Source organism: Pavona decussata, unplaced genomic scaffold (genome assembly GCF_977016875.1).
Source record: "Pavona decussata unplaced genomic scaffold, jaPavDecu1.1 SCAFFOLD_138, whole genome shotgun sequence".
NCBI classification, from domain to species: domain Eukaryota; kingdom Metazoa; phylum Cnidaria; class Anthozoa; order Scleractinia; family Agariciidae; genus Pavona; species Pavona decussata.
Genome location: NW_028145551.1, coordinates 477,445 through 499,463, shown reverse-complemented (window position 1 = coordinate 499,463; position 22,019 = coordinate 477,445). Strand labels below are relative to the sequence as shown.

The following is a 22,019-nucleotide window of genomic DNA, read 5'->3' as shown; positions in this document are numbered from 1 at the left end:
AAAGAAGCTATGGTGAAGAAAACAAAACACAGATTGGTACTTGTTTACCCTAACTTTAGGCATTCGCTTTAAGAGAGTTTAGCTTTCTTGGTCCACACACGCACACGAGAGTTGCCCACTTACAGGAGGTTACAAATTTAGACTTTCGGGACACATCCCGGAACGTAGTTGATATTCGATTAGGATAGTTTGATTCTTTTGCAATTTTCAGATTAAAGTTGTACGGGGTGGTTTGAAGACTGTTTACATACAAAACACCACCCCCTTTACGGCGACCAAACGTACTCGCCTTAAATGACAATGTAGCCAAACCCAACGGAACCAACTGGCGTTAAGATTAAAAATTTTGTGACACAAGTTCCCCAACGCCATTTTTTATTTCATTCAGCTGAATGAGCATTGATATCAACTTACAGCATTAAGTTTTATATCTAACGAGCAAATGTCGCGTTCTCAACCTTTAACTTACATTAATATCTTCCTTGTAGAGTCCTAAACAACTAACTCTGGATAATGCTCACAGCTGTTTGATTTAGGATACTTTGGGAGACTTTTCGCAAAGAATGGCGGGGCTCTTGGGAGCCCAATAACCCGTCATTTCGCATGGGGCGTCATTCCACTTTCCTGGCTGTCCAAAAAAGTGCGCGCAGTTCTCTTCTCCCTTGTAGTTATTAGGTTCCCCTTCTCCCCAGTTCTCGTACTGTCCCTCTAGTGGAGTGCCATCAACCCAATACCACTTGGAGTCATCAGTGTTTCTCTTCAGCCCAATCCACGCTTTGGTCTCAGTGACCGTTTCCTTTTCCATCACCAGTTCGTAAACGAAGTCGTTTTCTTCGGCTGAGGTGATTACAGCCAGGTCTCCTCCCAGGTTTTGACAAACTGCTCGAGCATCGCTCCATTTCGTGGTTATAGTATCATCAACGTAATAGCATGACTTTCCGTCAAATTCTCTCCAGTTGGTTGGACAAACTGTAAAGCAAAATACAAGAGCTTCATTTTATTGCCTTTCAGCACATCTTATCTTATCTTATCTTATCTTATCTTATCTTATCTTATCTTATCTTATCTTATCTTATCTTATCTTATCTTATCTTATCTTATCTTATCTTATCTTATCTTACCTTATCTTATCTTATCTTATTTTATCTCATCTTAACTTATCTAATCTTATCTTAACTTATCTTATCTTCTGTTCTCTTCTCTTCTATTCTCTTATCTTCTGTAACTGGTCGTTCATTTTCCTAGTTTTAGTCTATCTGTCAAGTATAACAGGGTTTGTGTCACCATGGTCATCACAGTCATATACATTTCCCAAAAGTAATGACAGCTTAATTTTTAGCTTTAAGCGCAACATTTTCAATTGCATTTTGGTTCTAACTCTTGGTGGGTTAGTTTATGGAAAGGGACATTTTCAAATTTGGTTTTTAAGTGACGACACACGAGGAACAATTAGTTCTTAATTTAATCGAAGGTTCCGCGTTGTTTTGTCTTTTGATCCTTAAATTGCTATAGGTGCAAACTTAGAATGCGCATTTTTCTATCTGTCCTCTTTCGATAAAATAAAACAAACATTCTTAATTTAAGTACTCAATTTACACAATAAGGAACACTTTGTTCTTATTAACCACCTGGACAGAAAGGACGAGTCATTCCTGATAACCCTTCTCTGACATGCTGTTCGGAACGTGTTGTCCCCTTAAAGTTCAAACTATTCTTATTCATGCCAAGGAGGAAAAAAGCTTGTTGCTAATTAAGTTGTTCTTTGTTTAAAAGATGATAGTTTATCCACAATGTATTTGTAGACCACTTGTCTGTTTATCACATTTCGGTTTCAAAATTTCAAAGTTTCAAATTTGGATCGTGACTTGACCAGGCATGTCCTGTGGACAATTCTTTGTTCCTTTGTTCCTTTGTTTTTTTTGTTCCTTCCTATCTCATTAGTAGTCATCGAATTTTATCTAATTCTAGAAATTTTAAAATATTTTTTGCAAGTTTTTAGTTGGGGAAATTGTTTTGTATAGGGTTAACCTCACGATTTCCCTATTCAGGATGTTTTTGTATTTGTGTTATAGCCTCCTGAATAAAATGCAATGTTACGTTACGTTACGTTACGTTACGTTACGTTACGTTACGTTACGTTACGTTACGTTTTGTTATGTTATGTTATGTTATGTTATGTTATGTTATGTTATGTTATGTTATGTTATGTTATGTTATGTTATGTTATGTTATGTTATGTTATGTTATGTTATGTTATGTTATGTTATGTTATGTTATGTTATGTTGCTTGTACCAAATACACATCAAGTGACAGTGTGGCATGGGACAAGATTGATGCGTTGTGGGAAGAGATGGTTTTACAGATATGTTATTGCTGAATTATTGCGTACTGTCTTCTGAGGAACCTTTTGCAGGTCGGCTGAGAAACAGTGGAAGTTGATGTTTAAGATAAGCAAACAAGGAGAGGAGGTCAACAGCTCAAAAATACCAACTCCATTGCCCAAACACAAGAGACCTTACTTAAGAAAAGCCGATTGTGATGGTCTTTTTCAGTGCAAACTGAAACATGATGATGTTAGAAAACTCGACGAAATACAGCTTTCCTCTTGAACACCGATGATCTTGCCAGCGAATGGTGAAATATGCCACACTGTCAAGACGGCAGTTTTTAAAGACGTTTTACAAGAAATTAGTACAACACTGGCAAGCATCGACTACGTGCAGCGAAACAACGTAAATAAAGGCGTCCTGAATCACTTCGAACATGTGGTTAAGTTATTATCTTCAAATGTCTTTTATTGCTTTACGATATTTGGAAGATCTGCTGTACATTTTGCCTTTTTTGTCATTTCACGTTAGCTAGCGAATCAGCTAGCAAATCTATATCAGAGTGCGGGTAATCTCTGATTTTTCTTTCCATTAGGCGTCCCCGCTTCTCGTGCTTCCGCCGCTTGCTGTCTCGCGCGCGCCCATGCTCCGCTGACGAAAAGAAAATGAGAGACTGCTTCCAGCTTAGCTTCTTTGGCAATCATTGGAATATTTCTGCATAAACTAAAGTCTACTGCTATTCTGTTAAGAAATTTTTCTTTTTAAAATGTCGACGAAGCGAGTTTGCGAACAGAAAGTGCAAGGTTTGTCATACGCGCTCGGTCGATGATGACAATGCACTCAGAGCAAGTCACTTACATACCTCCTGTCTGTCACTGTCATAGTGAGATATTTTCCCCAATAGACCCCGTTAAGTGAAAAAATGTCATCACCGACAATTTCACGTTCAAACGCGACTAAAGGCCGAATGCTGTTTAACGATGCCCCATCGAAAAAGTTGGGTATTGTAAAATAAAACAAAAGAAACAAAAGCCGCATTCTTTTTAAAAATCCCAACCATAACAATAGGCAAAGTTTAATATTATAAAGAATCTGGGGAAAACCTTGCAGCATAAAGAAGCCCTTAGGAAACATTCATGCCAGCGTATGATACTTTTGAAGTGATCAAGCAATCCCAGAATCATCAAAAATCTTAAGGACACTTTGAAGTATCAACAAACTAATAGGCTATTTAGATTATAATTTAATTTATAGGGTATCTTGCAACTTAACTGCAAAAGTTTTTTCTCCCTCTGTATCCGTCACACTTAAAAAATATTTGAATTCCCAGTGACACTCAATTGATCAAAAGATTTCAAGTATAATTGGGATAGCGGATACAACGGGGACTTACCGTAAAATAAGGAAGAAGAAGAAGAAATGTAGACCTTCAGGACACCGACATTAGAATCGACAATGTGACGGCTAAAATTTCTTTCGTTGTTTTCTTTTCTTAATGACTGATATTATCCTCATATACATTTTATAAGAGTTGTTTTTCTTTAAGGACCTTATTTTTTTTTCCAACTGATATTTTTAACCAGAAAACTATCAAGATATTATAATTATTTAAAATAATAATAATAATAATAATAATAATAATAATAAATAGAAATCACAAGAATGTGGCAAATGAAGACAGAAATAATCCCAGTGGTCATAGGTGTGTTAGGAGTAATTAAGAAAAGTTCAGAGAAGTTCATCAGTGAAATTCCAGGAAACATCAACCTACATCAAAACACCACATTGCTGGAAACGGCCTATTTTGCGGACGGTCATATCTATAAGGTAACAAACCGATACAAAACAACTCTCTAGTGCGCTTGGTTCATCGTTTGGACTCGGCCCTTGGGGAAAAAATACTATATTATAAACTGAACTTCATAATAATAATAATAATAATAATAATAATGATAATAATAATAATAATAATAATAATAATAATAATAATAATAACAATAACAATAACAATAATAATAACAATAACAATAACACTAGTCATAAAATATCATTCACATAAGAGTTAGTTTCATAACGTCATCAGTCAGGTGACCACACCTAAGGTTCAGAATTTGTCATTCCACTCCATATATCTTACTAAAACTTGTCTGTCTACTTACCTATATCGCTGCAATACAACCAAGAGCCGGCGGGACAACCTGCGGAGAAAATTATCGAAATGAAATTCTTGCTCCATCTTAGACCTGCTGTGAAGGCTAAAAGACACTAAGTATTATGTTTTTATCGAGAGAAGGTCTAGGATGTAGGTATTTGCTTTGCTTTTCCTTACTAAGCCTAGTGATTGGTTTGACGAACTCAGACCACACTGCCCACTAGAGTTTTCTTCACTTGACGATCGTCCCATGTATTTGTTTCTAGTTCTGATTTGTTCATTTCGCTGTTTGTATTTTTTTGTGATTGATCAAAGCAACAACTCTTTTGGCTTTAGTTTTACGACTGTCAACTGAAAGCCACTCCATTTTATATAATATATGTTCGACTCAGTTTAAGTGGTAAATAAAATGATAACTGCGTGGAACTGCTTTTAGTTCTCTATTTGGGCTTAGAGATGTTCAATCTTTGGACTTCTTTTCCAAACCTCAATACTCCGCTCTTAATCTATTAAGAATATTTTGTTCTCTACTTACACTCAATAGCAGTGCTTTCAAAACTGCAAGTACTGTCTTTGCTTCCAAAAAAATTGGGAAATTTCGACTTCACTGTGGAAATTAAAATAGCAACACTTTATTGACTTTATTACCATGTCTTAATAAACCCTTAAATGACATATAGATAAAACCGAAAATTTTTTCGTATGTACTTTATTATCTTTTTCTTTAACTCTTAACCATATTTTTTTGTGTACTTACACGATTTCATGCAGTCTTTGATGTTCTCCTTAAATTTACAGCCTGCAAATCAAAATATATACTTCTTAACTTTGAATTCCTTTCTTTTAACTTATCTCTTATCTGCTCTCTTTTTACTAATCCTGGCCTACTTCAGTCTTTTAAATTGAAATTGTAATACGGGACTTCAACATTATTACCACTGAGATTGTCGTCATCGCTGTTATTTTTATTATGACATATGGAGGGCAAAGATACCAAATGCTGATTGGTTAATACAGAAGACAAATTCGGCCACATACAATTATTTCTTCTTAAAAGGACTAATACTATCATTAGCTTTGTTGGAATTATTGATCATTTCGTGTTCGTGTTAGTGTTAGTGTTAGTGTAAACGGATGCAACATGTTTGAGGTAACATTTGTACTCTAGGTTCTCGGACTTAAAACTACCATTCAAAATCCCTGAAAAACAACCTCGTGTTATACGGGTTTACCAAAAAAAGTGCGCGAGAAAAAAGAAAAAAAAAGCGCGCGAGACCGATCGACTTCAGTAACGGAACATCTTCTCGCTTTTCCTGGTCTTACACCTTTGCCCTTTCTCTTTCCTTTCGAAAAAAAAATCGCTTGTATTTGAGCTTTGAGAGACATTGATTTATTCAAATTTGTTCCTTTGCCATCTGTAGCTTAAAATCTCACCCGGCAATGCGCGAAGAAAATTATAATAAACCATCGCCATAGAAAAAAAGATAGCGCAAAATCAGCTTAGTGAGCATGTACGCATTAAATAATGTTGAACACATGCAATTTTTTTGTCCACCTCTGAGAACTTAAGAACATTGAACGATGTTGAAGACGATGTTGGTTAAAAATCAAACTGCCTTGAACATCATCCTACCTCATGCAATATCGTGCAACATGGTGGCCAAAGAAGTGTAACATGTTCCATTTAACAATGTTGGACAATAATACATCCGTTTGGCCGGGCCTTAAGTGTTACTGATACTTTTCTTTTTACTGTTACTGTTACCGGTGCTATTATTATTAGTGATAGTGTTATTATAAGTGTTAGGGATACTATTAGTGTTAATATTAGAACTACTATTACTCTAACTGCTACTGTTACTGGGAAGGCTGGTCTACACGTTCGACGCAAGCATAAGCATAAGCGCAAGCAAAAACGCAAAAGCAAGAAAAGGTAATCCCTTTTTTTTCTTGTGTTTGCGCTCATGTTTGCGCCGTTACGTCGCCCGTGTAAACCGGGATAACGCCAGCTTAAGCACAAGAACACAGGAAAGTACTCACAAGTGGTCAGCGGAAGTGTGTTCTGTTTTCAAGATGGTGGCGTGTACCTACGCCATCTTGGATTTAAAATTTTGGCGCCAAAATTTAAATTCACTCCGCCTGCATATGTCACCTTGTACTTATGCTTATCACACGTGTAAACAACCTTGTGCTTATGCTAGTGCTAATGCTTATCCTTGCTTCGTACGATTAAACCAGCCTTTACTGTTTCTGAGTAAATGTATCGTGTCAATGATAGGGACAAGAAATGCAAGGAAACGTTGGTGTACTTATTGTTATATTTCGATTTAATACTATATCATCTTCAGAATAAGGTGACAACAAGTAGCTATGATTTAAATACTGAAAGATGGTAAATTAGCAATTAAAAACATGCACATGAAAAACAAAACAAAACGTAAATGTCAGGAGAATAGGTATACTTCTCTGCTAGCTTTTAAACCATTGTTCAACGATGGTGCTGAACGCTTGATATGGTAGGCTTCTTTGTATAGTAGTAAATTCCAAATATCCTCGTTGTCTATTTTCTATTACCGTCCTTTGCTTAGAGTGTTACTGTTACCATCACCGCTTTTTTAGTGTTAGAGTTGCCTTTAGTATGTTTGTTACTGTCACCGTTATTGTTATTGTTATTTTTAGTTTTGGAGTTACTTATAGTGTGTCTGTTGCTGTCAATGTTACTGCTATTGTTATTTTTAGTGTTGGAGTTACTTTTAGTGTGTGTGTTACTGTTACTGTTACTGGTACTGTTAGTGTTAATGAGCATTTATTAATTTTGGAATATGCAATTATGTAAAACTGTGTGCTTGTTTCATTTTCTTCGCTGTTTTTCTGTATTTTTTTAATTTTGATAATGCGCATTGTGTCAATACAATAGTGTTTTGCGGCATGAATGTAGCATAGAAATTTTCCCTCTTTTTGTTTTTCTTCGCATTTGATAGTGTGTCTTATGTAAGTATATAATACTGGATAGGGGTGTAGTCAGTTTGTTCTTGATTTATGCTGACGACGTTTACCGAAATACCTTTAAAATAACTGGAATGCAGTTAATCACCCGCATCCCTTTTCTCTATGTGTAAATAATATTTGTTTTTCCACTTACATCCACCTTTGCAGTTACTGCCTTCACAGCCTGTGGAGAGAGGTACAAGAGAGTAATATAGAAATAAATTCTCTTATATTATTCTATCTCTACAAATCTTATCTTATCTTATCTTATCTTATCTTATCTTATCTTATCTTATCTTACCTTATCTTATCTTATCTTATCTTATCTTATCTTATCTTATCTTATCTTATCTTATCTTATCTTATCTTATCTTATCTTATCTTATCTTATCTTATCTTATCTTATCTTATCTTATCCTATGTGTTAGGGTCAGGGCTCATATGCCATCTCATTATATCTTGTCTCAACAAGTCTCATATTTCAAAACCTTAACTCCTCATTTAAAGTACCATTTTTATTTGTATCTTACCTACTTTTATGTCACCCCCTCCTATCCAGACTTACCTCTTGTAAAGTTCACTCTTTTGTTACTTTTATCAAAAAGAATTAAATATTGTTGTACTTCGGTAAAAAAAAAAAACCTCTTATTAGAAGACGATGTTATTAGTTTTGTCTTTATTCTTCATTATTCTGTTATTTAATTATTATTATTAACATCTTCTTGTCTGCTTACATTCCGCAAGGCAGTGTTTAAGGTCGCAAGTTTCGTCACGGGTAAATTTCCTCTGCACTGTGGAAAATTGTACGATATCGATTAGTAATATTGAGCTATCTTAACATTTAACAACATGTATATCTTACAACTTACAAAAACATTTTTCCACAGTGTTTGACTACATACAATATGTATCTCGTAAAAGCAGATCTTAGCCAGGGCTATTTTGGAGTTTACAAGGCATTTTTAAAAGATTATTTAAGGGCACTTCCACTCCGACAACAAATTGATGGTAAATTGTGTCTAAATTCTAAATTTAAATCTAAAAAGTAGAAGTGACATTCAAGTGTGCTAAAAATTAGGTATGATTATCGCCTATTTTTTATTTTAAATTTCCCTGGCGCCGCCATTTTGAAAATCAAATTCTGTTTTGTCCAACACGGAATTATTATTTCTATGTTTTACAACGAAATTTGATATTATATTGTTTTTTCAACAACTTAACATTAATTTATTTCAAGAGTGGAGTTTTCCTTTAAGGTGTCCCACTAGGGTTAAAGGTCTCACACACACTGATGATGCGAGGTTTAGTAATGAGTGGAGCGCGCTCGAGCTGAAACAGGCTCATGCAAAATAGCGAACAAGTCAACAATACAGTTCAAATGCAGCCATGGAGTACAGACAGAAAAAAAAAGTATTTCAAAGAAAACATTCTTTGTAATAGTTTTAAAACCAAAGTACTGCTTTTTGTGTATTGAAAGATAACCGAGGCTGTAAATTTCCTTCAATTAGTTCTTGCAAACAATTCCCTATGCATGCTCAAGTAGTTAACTTGGAGAATTCCTTTACTAAGACGTTATTATTGTTCGTGAAAAAGTGAACTTTTATCTGGTTCCAATAACTGGCACAGAGGTTTCAAATAGTTTGCTCTAGTTTTAAATAAATAAATAAATTAGCCTGCAAGTTTTTACGCAGGACTAAAAAAAACACAAATTTGGTTTTACAAGGCTTTTGTTGCCAGGGACAGTTCAACAGAAAAGAGTGCCTTCAAGTTATCGACTTAACACTCTGTTTTAGGCTACCCACTAGTAGCTCTTATTGCAACATACTAAGTATCAAAACGAAAATTTACAAAACCCACTGAAATTCTTTTTCACAAGCTATTTAGACATTACTATCGGGATTATTTTGTTAATGATTAAGGCTATTACTTAGTGCGAGTGTTGAATGTAGATATCCATCATATTTATATTACGTACTTTGAGACTTTACAGGCTTCTTTGCCTCCGTCGCCACTGGCAACATGATGAGAAGAAGAAAGAACATCGTTGTCTTCAATGCCATCCCTGACTCTCCTTAGCAAACAAACAAACAAACAGACAAGCACAAAGTTAAGGAAAACTTTACAGCAGTGACCGACCGATAATTTCTCATTATTTATTTCTTTACTTCCTGATACCAAAACAATTTACCCCCACATTTGAAAAATGTTTTTGAGCTTAGATTTCCTTGATTTTAAATTTACAGACAAGCAAACAATTAAATATAATTTTTCAATTGTCACTCACTGATAATTTTTCATTATTTATTCTTTATATTGCCCATGTTGCATTTCCTGATAACAAGACGATTTTCCCTTTTGCTAAACCATCTCTTCGTGCTTGGTTTTAATTGTTTACAAAATTCGGACTTCGAGAAGTGTAACCCATTTTATTGTTATTTTATTACTATTATTGTTTTTTTTTTACAACTGCTTGTATTCATCTGCAGATATCCAGGTCTGATATTGGTTGTTTATCACTTGTTATTACAAGTTGTTACTAATACAGGATTGTTTAAACTGAAATTTAATACTCAGTTGGCTGCTAATTACAAAATGCAGAGTATGACTATCTGTCGTGGGTCGTGGGTCGTGGGTGGATGTCGTGGGTCGTGGGTGTGGATAAAAGTCGTGGGTAAAAAAATAAAATAAATAAACTAAAATAAATAACCTTAAAAAATTTTAAAAAAATTTAACACGTGACGAGCTCTTTAGGTAGTGTCAATCGCTTGCCCCCGTATAGGCAGTTTGCCATAGCCTGCGAGCAAGCTCTTTTGGGAGCTCTCTCCCCAAGAGAGCTTGCTTGCAGGCTAAGTTTGCCAAAGAAGCAAAAATGGGAGGGGAAAGTTCTTTGGCACTTTCTACCACCACCCTACGCCCCCCCCCCCCCCCCCCCCTCCATAACCCCGAAAACAGCCGAACGTGCTAGCGTAACTTGTAAGGCCACAAGTTGTGTTCGATCTTTTGATAGAGACTTCCACTACCAACGGGGAATTTAAAGCTACAGTCTCTATTAAGAAGCAAACTTGCATTAATACAGACAAAGAAATCGGTGACTACGTTGTTGATATTAAAGCTTTATTGATGTTAGGGACTAATCCATTACGTTAGATCATAACGTTATTACTTTGCTAAATCCCCCGGAACAGATTTTCAACACAGTTGGTTTCCAGCAGTTTTATTTATAATATTGTTTTTACACATACCATTACTGCGACAAAAACCATACTTTCTAAAACTTAATGCCACTAGTAAAACCAACAACAACAAAGTTAATCAAAGAAATCATCAACTGCCTATGGAATAGGTCGGTGAAGCAAAAAAAAAAAAAAGACAAACCCTAACCGAACAGCGCAAAGGCCATATGGCTAAACCACGTGTCTAACAGCCGTCCTTTCCGCAGCAGGGAATGATACAGATGCCAGTCTCCCAAAGGGGCGTTGCTCTTCGTAGATCTAGGATTATTTTGATCGGCTTAAATACCCACAATATTGATTGCCCTATTGAAAGCCCATGTTTTTTCGAAGTCGATGTCACTCGTTCCCAGAACCCCGTTCCATGTTCCCGCTTAACATCCAGAGGAAACAGGTCAAAAATTCTTCTTTGTTTTCTTTGTATACTTTACAAAATCTGAATTGCATACTGCCCCTCCCCTTCCCCACGGTGGTGTCAAAAAAGTCCCTGCTGATCTTGCAAATGAAGATCTAGTGCTATTTCCAGTCAGTGACTTAGCAGTCTTTCCGCAAACGTTACGGCATAGTTTTATTTTGTTACTGCTCCGTTCACGGAAATCGCTTACCAATGGATAAATCAGCGTCCACTACAAGTCTTTACAGTAACGCTCAGGGATACGGATTTTAAAGAAAGTCCCACGTGGCTGCGAAAATATCAGCAAGAAGACGAGGAGGACGCCTTGAAAAGAGCAATAGTCTGTGGTCGGAAAAGAGTCGTAATGGTCACGCAACGTCGTGAGTCACGCTAGGTTGTTACGCCAGGCGGGACAGCATGTTACATAAACAAAAAATGAAGGGGAGGCCTACATAAAAAATGAATCAAATGTCAAAATTGGCCAAAAAGGGACGGGAGGGTAAGCCGAACCGATTACGAGGGGATAGACTTGGGCCCGCGATGCTTGGGGATAGGTGCAGTTGTCAACGAAGTTGCACACACTTTACGAAGGTTTTTAAATTATTTATTTTAATTATTTTACCCACGACTTTTACCCAGGTTTTTTTAAGTTATTTATTTTAGTTTATTCATTTTATTTATTTAATATTTTTTTACCCACGACTTTTATCCACACCCACGACCCACGACATCCACCCACGACCCACGACCCACGACAGATTGTCATACTCCATAATGCAGCATTCAAATGTACACTTAAATTACTTGCAATATGTTCAACTTATTGCACCCATCCCCAATCACTTAAGGTGGCCGAACCCAGTTTTAAAGTATACAGGTGTTAGTAAGCGTTATTTGGAAACTACGTTCTTCTGGGTGCCCGAAATTGGTGTGGTGCAAGATCAACTAAAAAGAAATGAATTTTGATAAATGTTGTTGAGCTAAGTCCCGTTGCCATGGCAACGCAGCGAGCTATTGACCGTCTACAAACAATAGTTTTCCTTAATTTTTAGAAAATGCACTCGTTAGATTTTTTCCATTTTTTGTCTCTAGAAAAACTCACAAAATACTGACATAATGACACTGCTTTCATGTAACTTTAACAGAGGGATCTTCTGTAAATATCCGTTTTGCACTTTAATGTTTTGTGAAGGTACCCTCTGTCAGATTTGGATTTTTGTTTGCAGGCGAGTTAGGCTCTTAGAGAACTACTATATTGCTAAATTTCACGAAATTCTAACGAGCGGTTCCTGAGAAAACAGTTCATTTCTATTAACACAACCAGTCACAATTTTTTGGTCAAATGCGCATGCGTGGCTTTTAATTGGGTTTTCACAGCAACGATTAAAAGCGTGCAAAAAGGCTTAGCTCTTCGTGAAATCACTTTCTTTGTTCGGTGATGAAAGAAAAAGGGTCACAAACGATACACTGGATTATTCTAAGCGCAAAACTTAACTTCGTGATCAATTTGATATAAAATTAAGGGATCACTTTATTGACGCCATATTTTGCTTACCACAACCCTAGCGCGCGCTTACTATCATCATTAAAGAATGAAGCCATCAAGCGCGCGCAAACTGTGTTCGGCCGCCTTAAAGAAAAATTCAATGGAGAATGTTATACCTGACAGAGGTATTCTTGAGGAATGCAATATATTTCATCTTTCTGATAATAAAACAATCCTACTGACTAAAATACGTTGCAAAGACTACTACCAGTTTTTTTTTTTTTTTTTTTTTTTTTTTTTTTCAGGAATAGGTTACAACAGAACCTACAGCTGTGAAGTCCTCGTATAAGCGTGGTCTTGATCTAATCCACCGTTGGAGTAAATTATTTAAAAACATCTATAAAATCTCCATTGATAATAAGGTAAGAAAATTTACCTTTAAACTTTTCCATAGAATCTTAGTAACTAATAAAGAACTTAAGAGATTTAAAATTAGAAATAACGATGCCTGCTTTCAGTGTCAAAACGCTGTTTCATTGGAACACACTTTTGTGGAATGCCCCTTCTTTCAAGAAGTATTATCCTGGTTCAATGTATCAGAAAATACACAAATAAATTTGTCGAACGAGCAATTCATATTTCAAAATTATATAATCTCTCCTGCTGTGCACCGAAACCTACACCGCCAACTAGATTTGTTGCTTTTTTTCAAGAAGAAATATTTATATGCATGCAAAATGACTAAGTCACACCCAAGCTTTTTGCAGTTTTTAACGAACCTAAAATTACAAAGGAAAAGTGAGAATCTAATATAACTTTCCTTTCCCTTTATATATATATTTTCTACAAAGACGTCCTCTTTAGTTTTTTAACTTCCCTCAACGTCTTTTTCTTCCATTTAGTACATTTAGCTATTAATTTATATGTATGCATATTTATTTATTTATTTATTTATTTATTTATTCATTTATTTATTTATGTATTTATGTATGTATGTATGTATTTATTTATTTATTTATTTATTTATTTATTTATTTATTTATTTATTTAGTAAACGAGATATTGTAAGTATTGTGAACACTGTAAGTATTGTAACTTTGTAAGTACTATAAGTCTAGTACGTAGTTCAGCAAATATTGTATTGTGTGTCTTAGGCTAATAAAAATAAAAGAAATTGTATTTTTGGTAAAAACTGCTCAAACATTTGACAATAAACATTTACTCTAACATAAAATGGCTCTTAGAGCACCGAGAGGAAAATATTTTAGTAAATTGTCCGAGGAAGAAAAAGCTGTTATCAGTTTTAGTGATTTGTCTGCAAAACATAAAGAAGAACTTGAACAAAATAACCATTTTCTCCAGTTGTAAACCATTGTCATCCTTGCAATCCTCAACCAAGCATAATCAATACTAGTTTCTGTGCACTAGTAAGGTTATATATAACAAAACTAAACTACTATGTTACAATACCATTGATTCAAATACGTTTTTTTTTTGTTTTCCTATTCAAAATAATTCTGCAAGTAGCCGACACTGACCCCTTAACGCCGCTATTGGCCGCGTTGATCCGCAACAGAAAGCTGATGATACAGAAGCAGCCAATGGAGGATTATCTGTTCTCTAAAACATTACCCGCCACAGAAATTAAAACTAAATTGTGCAGAAGAACAACTAGCGTCTGCTTTAGCCATTTTTCACCTCAGACTTTCGCGAAAATGTGAAACTAATCGTTTGTGTTTTCAGAGAATCACAAAACGTCGTTAAAAGTACAAAAATAGGCAAGCTAGCATTTATGAAAGCCAACAGCAGCTGGTGAAATCAGGGAATAAGATTAAAACAAAAAGTTCCGCAATAATCAAATCATATTAGCATACCAAAATTCGTCATTTAAAAGGCCAAATAATAATGACGAGCCGGAATACAGGAATCAGCCTTTGAACTATTTTGTTTAATAGTCTCCTTGGATGGCCCTAAGTTATAGGACAGGCATTGGCAATTTGGAATATTTACATTCTAATGATATCCTAAGTAAAAATTCCAAAGCGACGAATTCACTCGCCACAGACAGTAAATGAAAATTTCAAGTAAACATCAGATTTGTTCTAACGTCCTTCCAAAAAAAGTTACGTCAAAAGTAATATCTTATTTTATGTTGATAAATGATCTGGTGTATCTGTAGCAATAACTAACATCTTATGAATCATTTATCGGGCCCGACTTCGTTTCCTGTTTAAAACATCGTTTTCCCGGTATTGATCCCACCTTGTTTTACTAATCCGGTTGCTACATCTCCGACAAAATATAAAATAATGACAATAAACATCCTTTCCTCTCTCTTCTCAAACCTCCGTCCTTTTTTATTTTATTTTTTTTTAAATAAAAAATAAAAATAAAGATAAAAAAAATGAAAAAAAAAAAATCAAACCTTCGTCCCACTTAAACTAATTATTTATGCGCCTGTCGCTCAAAAACTTCCCTGAACATCTTTTCTGAAGCATTTACACTGCCTGTCAGATAGTAAGCTTTTTGACGAATATTTTAAAAATAGGTCTTGTCACGGTTTTCGACGCACTTTTGACGAGTAGGGAAACAGGCTTGAAATAACAGGTTTTTTTGTATGGAAATCCGATCACAAATAATTTTAGTTTTCGCCCAGTCGTGCTTTGAACTTTCCATACATTTCCCTTTATTTTTTTCCCGGGAACTATTTTTAGTAGCAGTTCACGGCTGGTTCGCTATACAGACATATGTATGGACAGTTCAAAACACGACTGGACGCTTTCTGGTACAGCTACATCCCTCCAGTTTTTTTCTTTAAGTCCTTTTCCTAGTGCCAAAAGTTTCCAATTCAAGAATTTTTCAGAAACGATGTTTTATGAAAATTATTTGACATCGCATTTCCATACAAACACTGTTGTTTTAAGCATGTTTGCCTACTCGTCAAAATGGCATCGAAAATCGTGATCAGGCCTATTTAAAAAACTGTTGTGCAGTATAACATCTATAACAAAATTGTTCGACGGCCCGAGAAGATTTCAGAAATTGAATCGATCACAGCACATCACAACACAAAATAATCTGGGAACTACTCGAAATAATGTCGGCTTGGTTTAGATGTTATTGCTAAAACGTCACTGTGCTGTACTTACCTTTGATATCCTATTCTTGTTGAGATGTAAAACCACCGTAGTTCACTTTAGTAGGAAAACAACACAAACTGGTAATGAAAAAATTATCGTTACTGTCTTCTGAAGTCAAACTGATCCTCCAAGTTCCGAAGGGCCGAGTGGTCTTCATTAACCACTAAGATATAACGAACAAGGTTGGGCTAATTGCTAACGGGTCACTCTGCTATTGACTGCCGATGACTTTAGACATTTATGATTGGTTATCAATAAAGTAAATTTCAAATTGAAATATTGACAATGGGTGGAATCCACTCGCCCCGCTTCATTCCCATCGTGCGTTTAGTCCTCTGACCGACAAATTCCTAGGTCAGGGTGGTGAATTCACGCTTAGCGATAAAGGTAATCAAGATAAGATCTTTCAGATATCTAAAGCGTAAAAGCTTTTTGGCTAAATTTGTTTACAGTTATTTAAAAATTTATGTCAAGGTTAAAGACTAGGAGACCTGTACACTTCTCACTTTCCAACCATTTCGGAAGCAAATCCGCTCTTCATGATCATTCCCAATTCATTCATAACTTCGACAAGATTGCGGAACTCAAATGATTTATTAAACTCAATTATTGTTTTACATGCACTCCCGCTAACACTTTTTGTTGCGTAAGAAGATTTTTATGCGAGAGGTTATGACATCGGTGGGACAAGAAGGAGACAAAGTGACCGATTTCGTGAACATATTCGAGACGTTGAAAGAAATGACAAAGATGCATGCAAACCGGTCGCTCGACACTAAAAAGTACCCGATAATTCTTACCAACAAACTGCAGTCTACATTTTCCTACATCATCGTAAATAAATAGAGTAACCTGCAAAACGTTTCCAACAACAATTTTTCTTCCTAATCGGCACTCAGTTAATCCACACGGAATCAACAAACGCTTTATTAAACGGAATAATGAACTTTATTTGACCAAAAGATCCAATAACGAAACTAAATTGGAAATGTGGAGTTCACGAGGCTTGACGTTATTTTGATAAACAATGTTATAATCCATCAATTTTATCTCTAGCACGCAATTGGTTTAAACGCGTCATGTGACTGAATACGCCCAGCTAAGACCTCGAGAACTCCCTATTCCGAAAAGTTCAAGGCATCAAGTTTGCAATTAAAATAGATGTTTAAATGGGGGAACTGTTCGCTTTTGTGACAAGAAGTAGAAAAAAAAACTGCTGGGCGATAAAGCAGTACTAGGAAACACCAAAATATTAACTTTATACTCTGTAAACGTTTTTGACGGTAAGCTGTTCGTAAACGTCTCTTTCATTTTTTAACTTGGCAAAATGTTCAAATGCTTAACCTCGTTGGGAGATTTTCTCTTGGTTTGAACTAAGCTTCACTCTGTGCAAAAGCCCTTGAATTAAAAAAATGTAGCCGAAAACTTATGGAAGACGAAAATGTCTAGCCCAATTATCATTCTAGAGTACTGAATAATATGACCATACCCGATTAAGATAGAAGCGAAGACCAAAAGAAATTTAAATAGATAGAGAAATAAATTTCAAGGCCTGTATCGAAGGAAAGGACAAATTAGTACTTTCAGCGTGAATGGGGGCTGCATTTCGGATTTTTTTTTTTCGGCTAGCTACAACATTAACGCCTTTTAAAGACTATATTTGCATAAGCTAGTACAGCATGACCTGTTTGGATAGTTTAACTGAAAAGCTAAGTCGCGAAAAATAGGTGAAGGGAGCCTAATTAAGGACAAAGGTTATCAACGTAATATATCTTCAACCATTCAAAGCGAGAAGTGCACCAAAGGCCAAACTCCTTCGTGTTAATTCAAAGGCTTTTTATTCCTTACAATAAACGCTAATTTATGGCAGAGCTCCGATCGCGCCTTCGGCGAGGAAATATTAACGTCTTTAAAGACCATATTGGCATTAGCTAGTACAGCATGATCTGTTTGGATAGTTTAACTAAAAACCTAAGTCGCGAAAATTGTTAGAAAACGGAAACTTAATTCTCTAATTCACAGGCAGTTGTTGGTTTGCCGACCTTCAACTCCTCATTTTTAACCATATTTGCCCCTCCGTCAAAACGAAAGCAATTAGTTTTCCAGTGTTATGAAATGTCCACATGGCGTTGATCGGAAGAAAACTGCAGATTCTAAAACTAAAAACTACACCCAAATTTCTAAGGCAATGAAACATTCCGAACAGATATCCACCAATGAAATGATAAACAGTGAGGTGGTTCCGACTTTTCGCAACAGAAAGAAAGTGGTTTTATGTATTTAGAGTAAAAATGTTAAGCTTAATCACTGTCGGCAAAACAAAATTTAAAAAAAGGAAGACGAAGAATTAATCTCGGCTACAAGGGAATTCATTTCCGGCAACCAAGCTGAAGGCCTAAATAACTCAGACATTGAACCACACCATATCAACATAATCGATGATTATGACAGTAGAAATAACGTGTCCTTAATAAACATGTGATAACCAAAACATTATTATGCCGTAGTTTCCTTTGATATCCTAGTCCTGTTGAAGATTAAAACCACAGTATCCCACTTTGTTATGTAAACAGCTCAATCTGCTTAATGATAAAATTTCCGTTTATAACTTACGATGCAAATATCTGGTATCAATGTGATCCTTCCAACTTCCTAAAGACAATATGATCTTCGGGGATCAAGAAAAAACGAAGAAGGTTCATCTAATTACTGACAGGTAATTCTACCATTGGGAGCCGATGACTTTTTAGTGATTTATGATTGGGTTAGATGAACAAAGTAAACGCAAGATAACGTGCAAATAAGAAGATGGATTATGCATGAAATCTAAGCCCCTCGAATCATTCCCCTCACTTCAGTCTTCTGAGTAACGAATTTCTTTTTTTCTTAAGTATTCCTTTATTCCACTGACATGACTAACTCGTACTCTAGCTCCTATGACAACGTTTTTTATAATTATGGATGGAAATTTTATTGGACTATAATGATCAAGTTTTAGCAGAATTATGATCCAAAATCTGAATTTATATATCTTTAGACGATTTCTAAATGTCAAATTTTTGCATCTCGATCTTCTGTTGTCTTCTTAACTAAGAAAGAGTTGCCTAACGCGCGCAAAATAGCACTTTCCGTGACGAAAGCCTAATTTAAAGACAAAGGTTATCAAGGTAATATATCTTCAAATAGTCAAAGCGATAAGAGCACCAAAATTTTCTTTATACTTGTTCAGAAACTAATATCAAGGCTAAATTTCTCCGTGGTAATTCAAAGGCTTTTTATTCCTTACAATAAACGCTAATTTATAGCGGAGCCCGATAACTAAGAGATTTTGGTAACCCCATGAATGGGTTAAACATTTTTTTTTTTTTTTGGCTAATGACAACATTAACGCCTTTTAAAGACCATATTTGCATAAGCTCGTACGGCATGATCTGTTTGGATAGTTTAACTGAACAGCTAAATCGCGAATTTTTTTTTAGAAATACGGAAGCTTTTTTCAGGAATTCAGAGGCAGTTGTTGGTTTACTGATCTTACTCCGCATTTTTAACGATATTTGCTCCTCCGTCAAAACGAAAATAATTAGTTTTCCAGTATTATGAAATGTCGAGATGACGCTGAGCCGATGAAAACTGTAGATTCTAAAACTCAAGACTACATCTGAATTTCTAAGGCAATGAAGCATTCCGAACAGATATCCACCAATAAAATGATGAACAGTTGGGTGATTCGGGCTTTTTGCAACAGCATTGCTGAACGTAAGTAAGTTTATGTGAATTTATATATTTAGAGTGAAAATGTTAAGGTTAATCAATGTCGGCAAATCAAATTTAAAAAAAAAATAGACGAAGTAGAATTAATCTCGGTCAAAAGGGAATTCATTTGAGCAAGCAAGCAAGCGAAAACCACCCCAGTAACTCAGGTATTGAACTACAGCACATCAACATAACCAACGAAATAACGTGCCCTTAATTAACATGTTATGGCCAAAACATTAATATGTCGTAGTTTCCTTTGATATCCTAGTCCTGTTGAAGATTAAAACCTTCGTACCCCACTTTGCTAGTAAAACAGATTAAACTGCTAAGCGATAAAATTCCGTCAATCGTCTTAAGCTTACCTTTCGTTTATAATTTACGATGCGAGTACCTGGTAACAATCTGATCCTTCTAACTTACGAAAGACAATGTGAGCTTCAAGTACGACCAAGAAATAACAAAGAAGGGTGGGCTTATTAGTGACGGGTAACTCTACTATTGGATGCCGATAACTTTGGTGATTTATGATTCGTTATGAACAAAGTAAACTCAACAAAACTTGCAAATTAGAACATTGGTAATGCGTGAAATCGACTCCCCTCGATCCATTCCCCTCACTTCAGTCTTCTGGGTAACGAATTTATCTTTTCCTTAAGTATGCTTTATTTAACCACTGACATGACCAAGTGGTATTCTTGCTCGTATAACAATGTTTTATTTTATGGGCTGAAATTTTACTGGACTATGTCAAGTTTTAGCAGAATTATAATCCAAAACCTGACTTCAAATACTAAGTGACGATTTCTAAATATAAAAATTTTTCATCTCACTTTTCTGTTGTCTTCTCCACTAAGAAATGTTTGCATCACAAGCGCACAGGACAGCACTTTTCGTGGACGGAGCCTAATAATTATTAAAGACCAAGGTTATCAAGGTAATATATCTCAAAATAATCAAAGCGATAAGAGTATTAAAATTTCCTTAAACTTGTTCAGAAACTAAAGTTAAGGCTAAACTTCTCCGGAGTAATTCAAAGGCTTTTCATTCGTTACCATAAACGGTTATTTTATAGGGGAGCCCAATAGCTAAGAGATTTGTTCATTAACCCCGTGAATGGGATCAATATTTTTGGCTAAAGACAACATTAACGCCTGTTTAAAGATCATATTTGCGAAAGTTAGTAGAGCAAGATCTGTTTGGATAGTTTAGCTGAAAAGCTTGGTCGCGAAACTTTTAGAAATACGGAAAATTATTTCTTGTATCCACAGGCAGTTGTTGCGGGTTTGCCGATCTCACTCCTCATTTTAAACAATATTTGCCCTTCCCTCAAAACGAAAGTAATTAGTTTTCCAATGTTATACAAAGGGCGAGATGACGTTGAGCCGAAGAAAAGTGTAGATTCTAAAACTTAAAACTACATCCAAATTTCGAAGGCGATGATATATTCCGAACAGATATCCACCAATAAAATGATGAACAGTTGGGAGATTCGGGCTTTTCGGAACAGCATTGCTAAACATAAATTTTACCGAGTATTTACATTTTCAAATTATGTGATTTTATGTATTTGGATTAACCTGTCAAGGTTGGTCAAGGTCGCCAAAACAACAATGGAAAAAACAAAAAAAATTTAAATCTCTGTTGTTAAAGCCGGAATTCATTTATCAGAAAACAAGCGCAAAGCCCCAATAACACTAGAATTGAACCACAGTATGTCAACATTTAACAAGTGATTATGACAGTCGAAATACCTTAGGCTTACTAAACATGTTATGGTCAAAACATTTTTATGCTGTACTTATCTTTATTACCCTTATCCTGTTCAGAAGTAAGACCACCGTTGCCCGCTTTGGTAGGAAAACAGCTCAATCTGCTTAATGATAAAATTTAAGTTTACCTTCCGTTTATAATTTAAGATATAAAGTCCTTGGTATCAATCTGATCCTTCTAACTTCCAAAAAAATATATGATCTTCGGGGCGCAAGAGATTACGGAGAAGGTTGGACTAATTACTGACAGGTAACCCTACTATTTGGTGCCAATGACTTTTTAGTGATTTATGATTGGGTGTGAACAAAGTAAACACAAGAAATATTTGCGTCATATTCTTCGAATATTCAAAGCGATAAGAGCACCAAATTTAATTTATACTTGTTCAGAAACTAATGTCAAGGCTAAATTTCTCCGAAGTAATTTTATAATTTCACATTTGAAATTATAAATTTACACGTACATTTTGCGCCAAAATTAAGAAGTATTTGTCATTCATGATATTAGTAAGAAAATTATACGTTATGTAAAGAACGTTCTTGAAGGCTTATCAGCACGTGACGCGAGAGTGCACGAGCTTGATGGAGGAGCGATTATCCAAGCGACATCCACGAACTGTGAAAATAATCTATTGCCTTCTCGAAATTTAGTTACGTTTGGCAAAAATAATATCAAGTGTTTCGCAAAAAGTGGCTGTTTTAATACGTCTCATAGAACAATATGTTCAGAATAAATACAGCGAGTAAACCTGTGAAGCACAGAGTTAGTTACAATA

General features: G+C 35.4%; 1 protein-coding gene across 2 annotated transcripts; it reads right to left on the bottom strand.

Moving 5' to 3' along the window:
* Window positions 1–364: 364 nt before the first annotated feature.
* LOC146467098 (CD209 antigen-like protein C) lies at window positions 365–21,431 on the bottom strand. 2 transcript variants are annotated; one of them, XM_085126338.1, is made up of 9 exons: window positions 21,372–21,431; window positions 15,728–15,795; window positions 9,444–9,539; window positions 8,203–8,259; window positions 7,623–7,652; window positions 5,238–5,279; window positions 5,016–5,087; window positions 4,488–4,526; window positions 365–969 (listed from the first exon to the last, which is right to left on the bottom strand). In XM_085126338.1, the coding sequence occupies exons 3-9, from the start codon at window positions 9,526–9,528 to the stop codon at window positions 533–535; spliced, it is 762 nt and encodes a 253-aa protein (XP_084982464.1). In that variant the 5' UTR covers window positions 9,529–9,539; window positions 15,728–15,795; window positions 21,372–21,431; the 3' UTR covers window positions 365–532. The 2 variants fall into 2 exon arrangements, with proteins under 2 accessions (XP_084982464.1, XP_084982465.1); XM_085126339.1 differs by lacking the exon at window positions 8,203–8,259.
* Window positions 21,432–22,019: the final 588 nt, after the last annotated feature.

Excerpts from the sequence above, each read along its gene's own strand:
- LOC146467098 (XM_085126338.1), bottom strand. The coding sequence starts at position 9,528 with ATGGCATTGAAGACAACGATGTTCTTTCTTCTTCTCATCATGTTGCCA. Across the intron at positions 8,260-9,443 it reads GAAGCCTGTAAAGTCTCAAA|TGCAGAGGAAATTTACCCGT; the intron begins GTACGTAATATA and ends AATTTTCCACAG. Across the intron at positions 5,280-7,622 it reads CAGTAACTGCAAAGGTGGAT|GCTGTAAATTTAAGGAGAAC; the intron begins GTAAGTGGAAAA and ends TTTGATTTGCAG.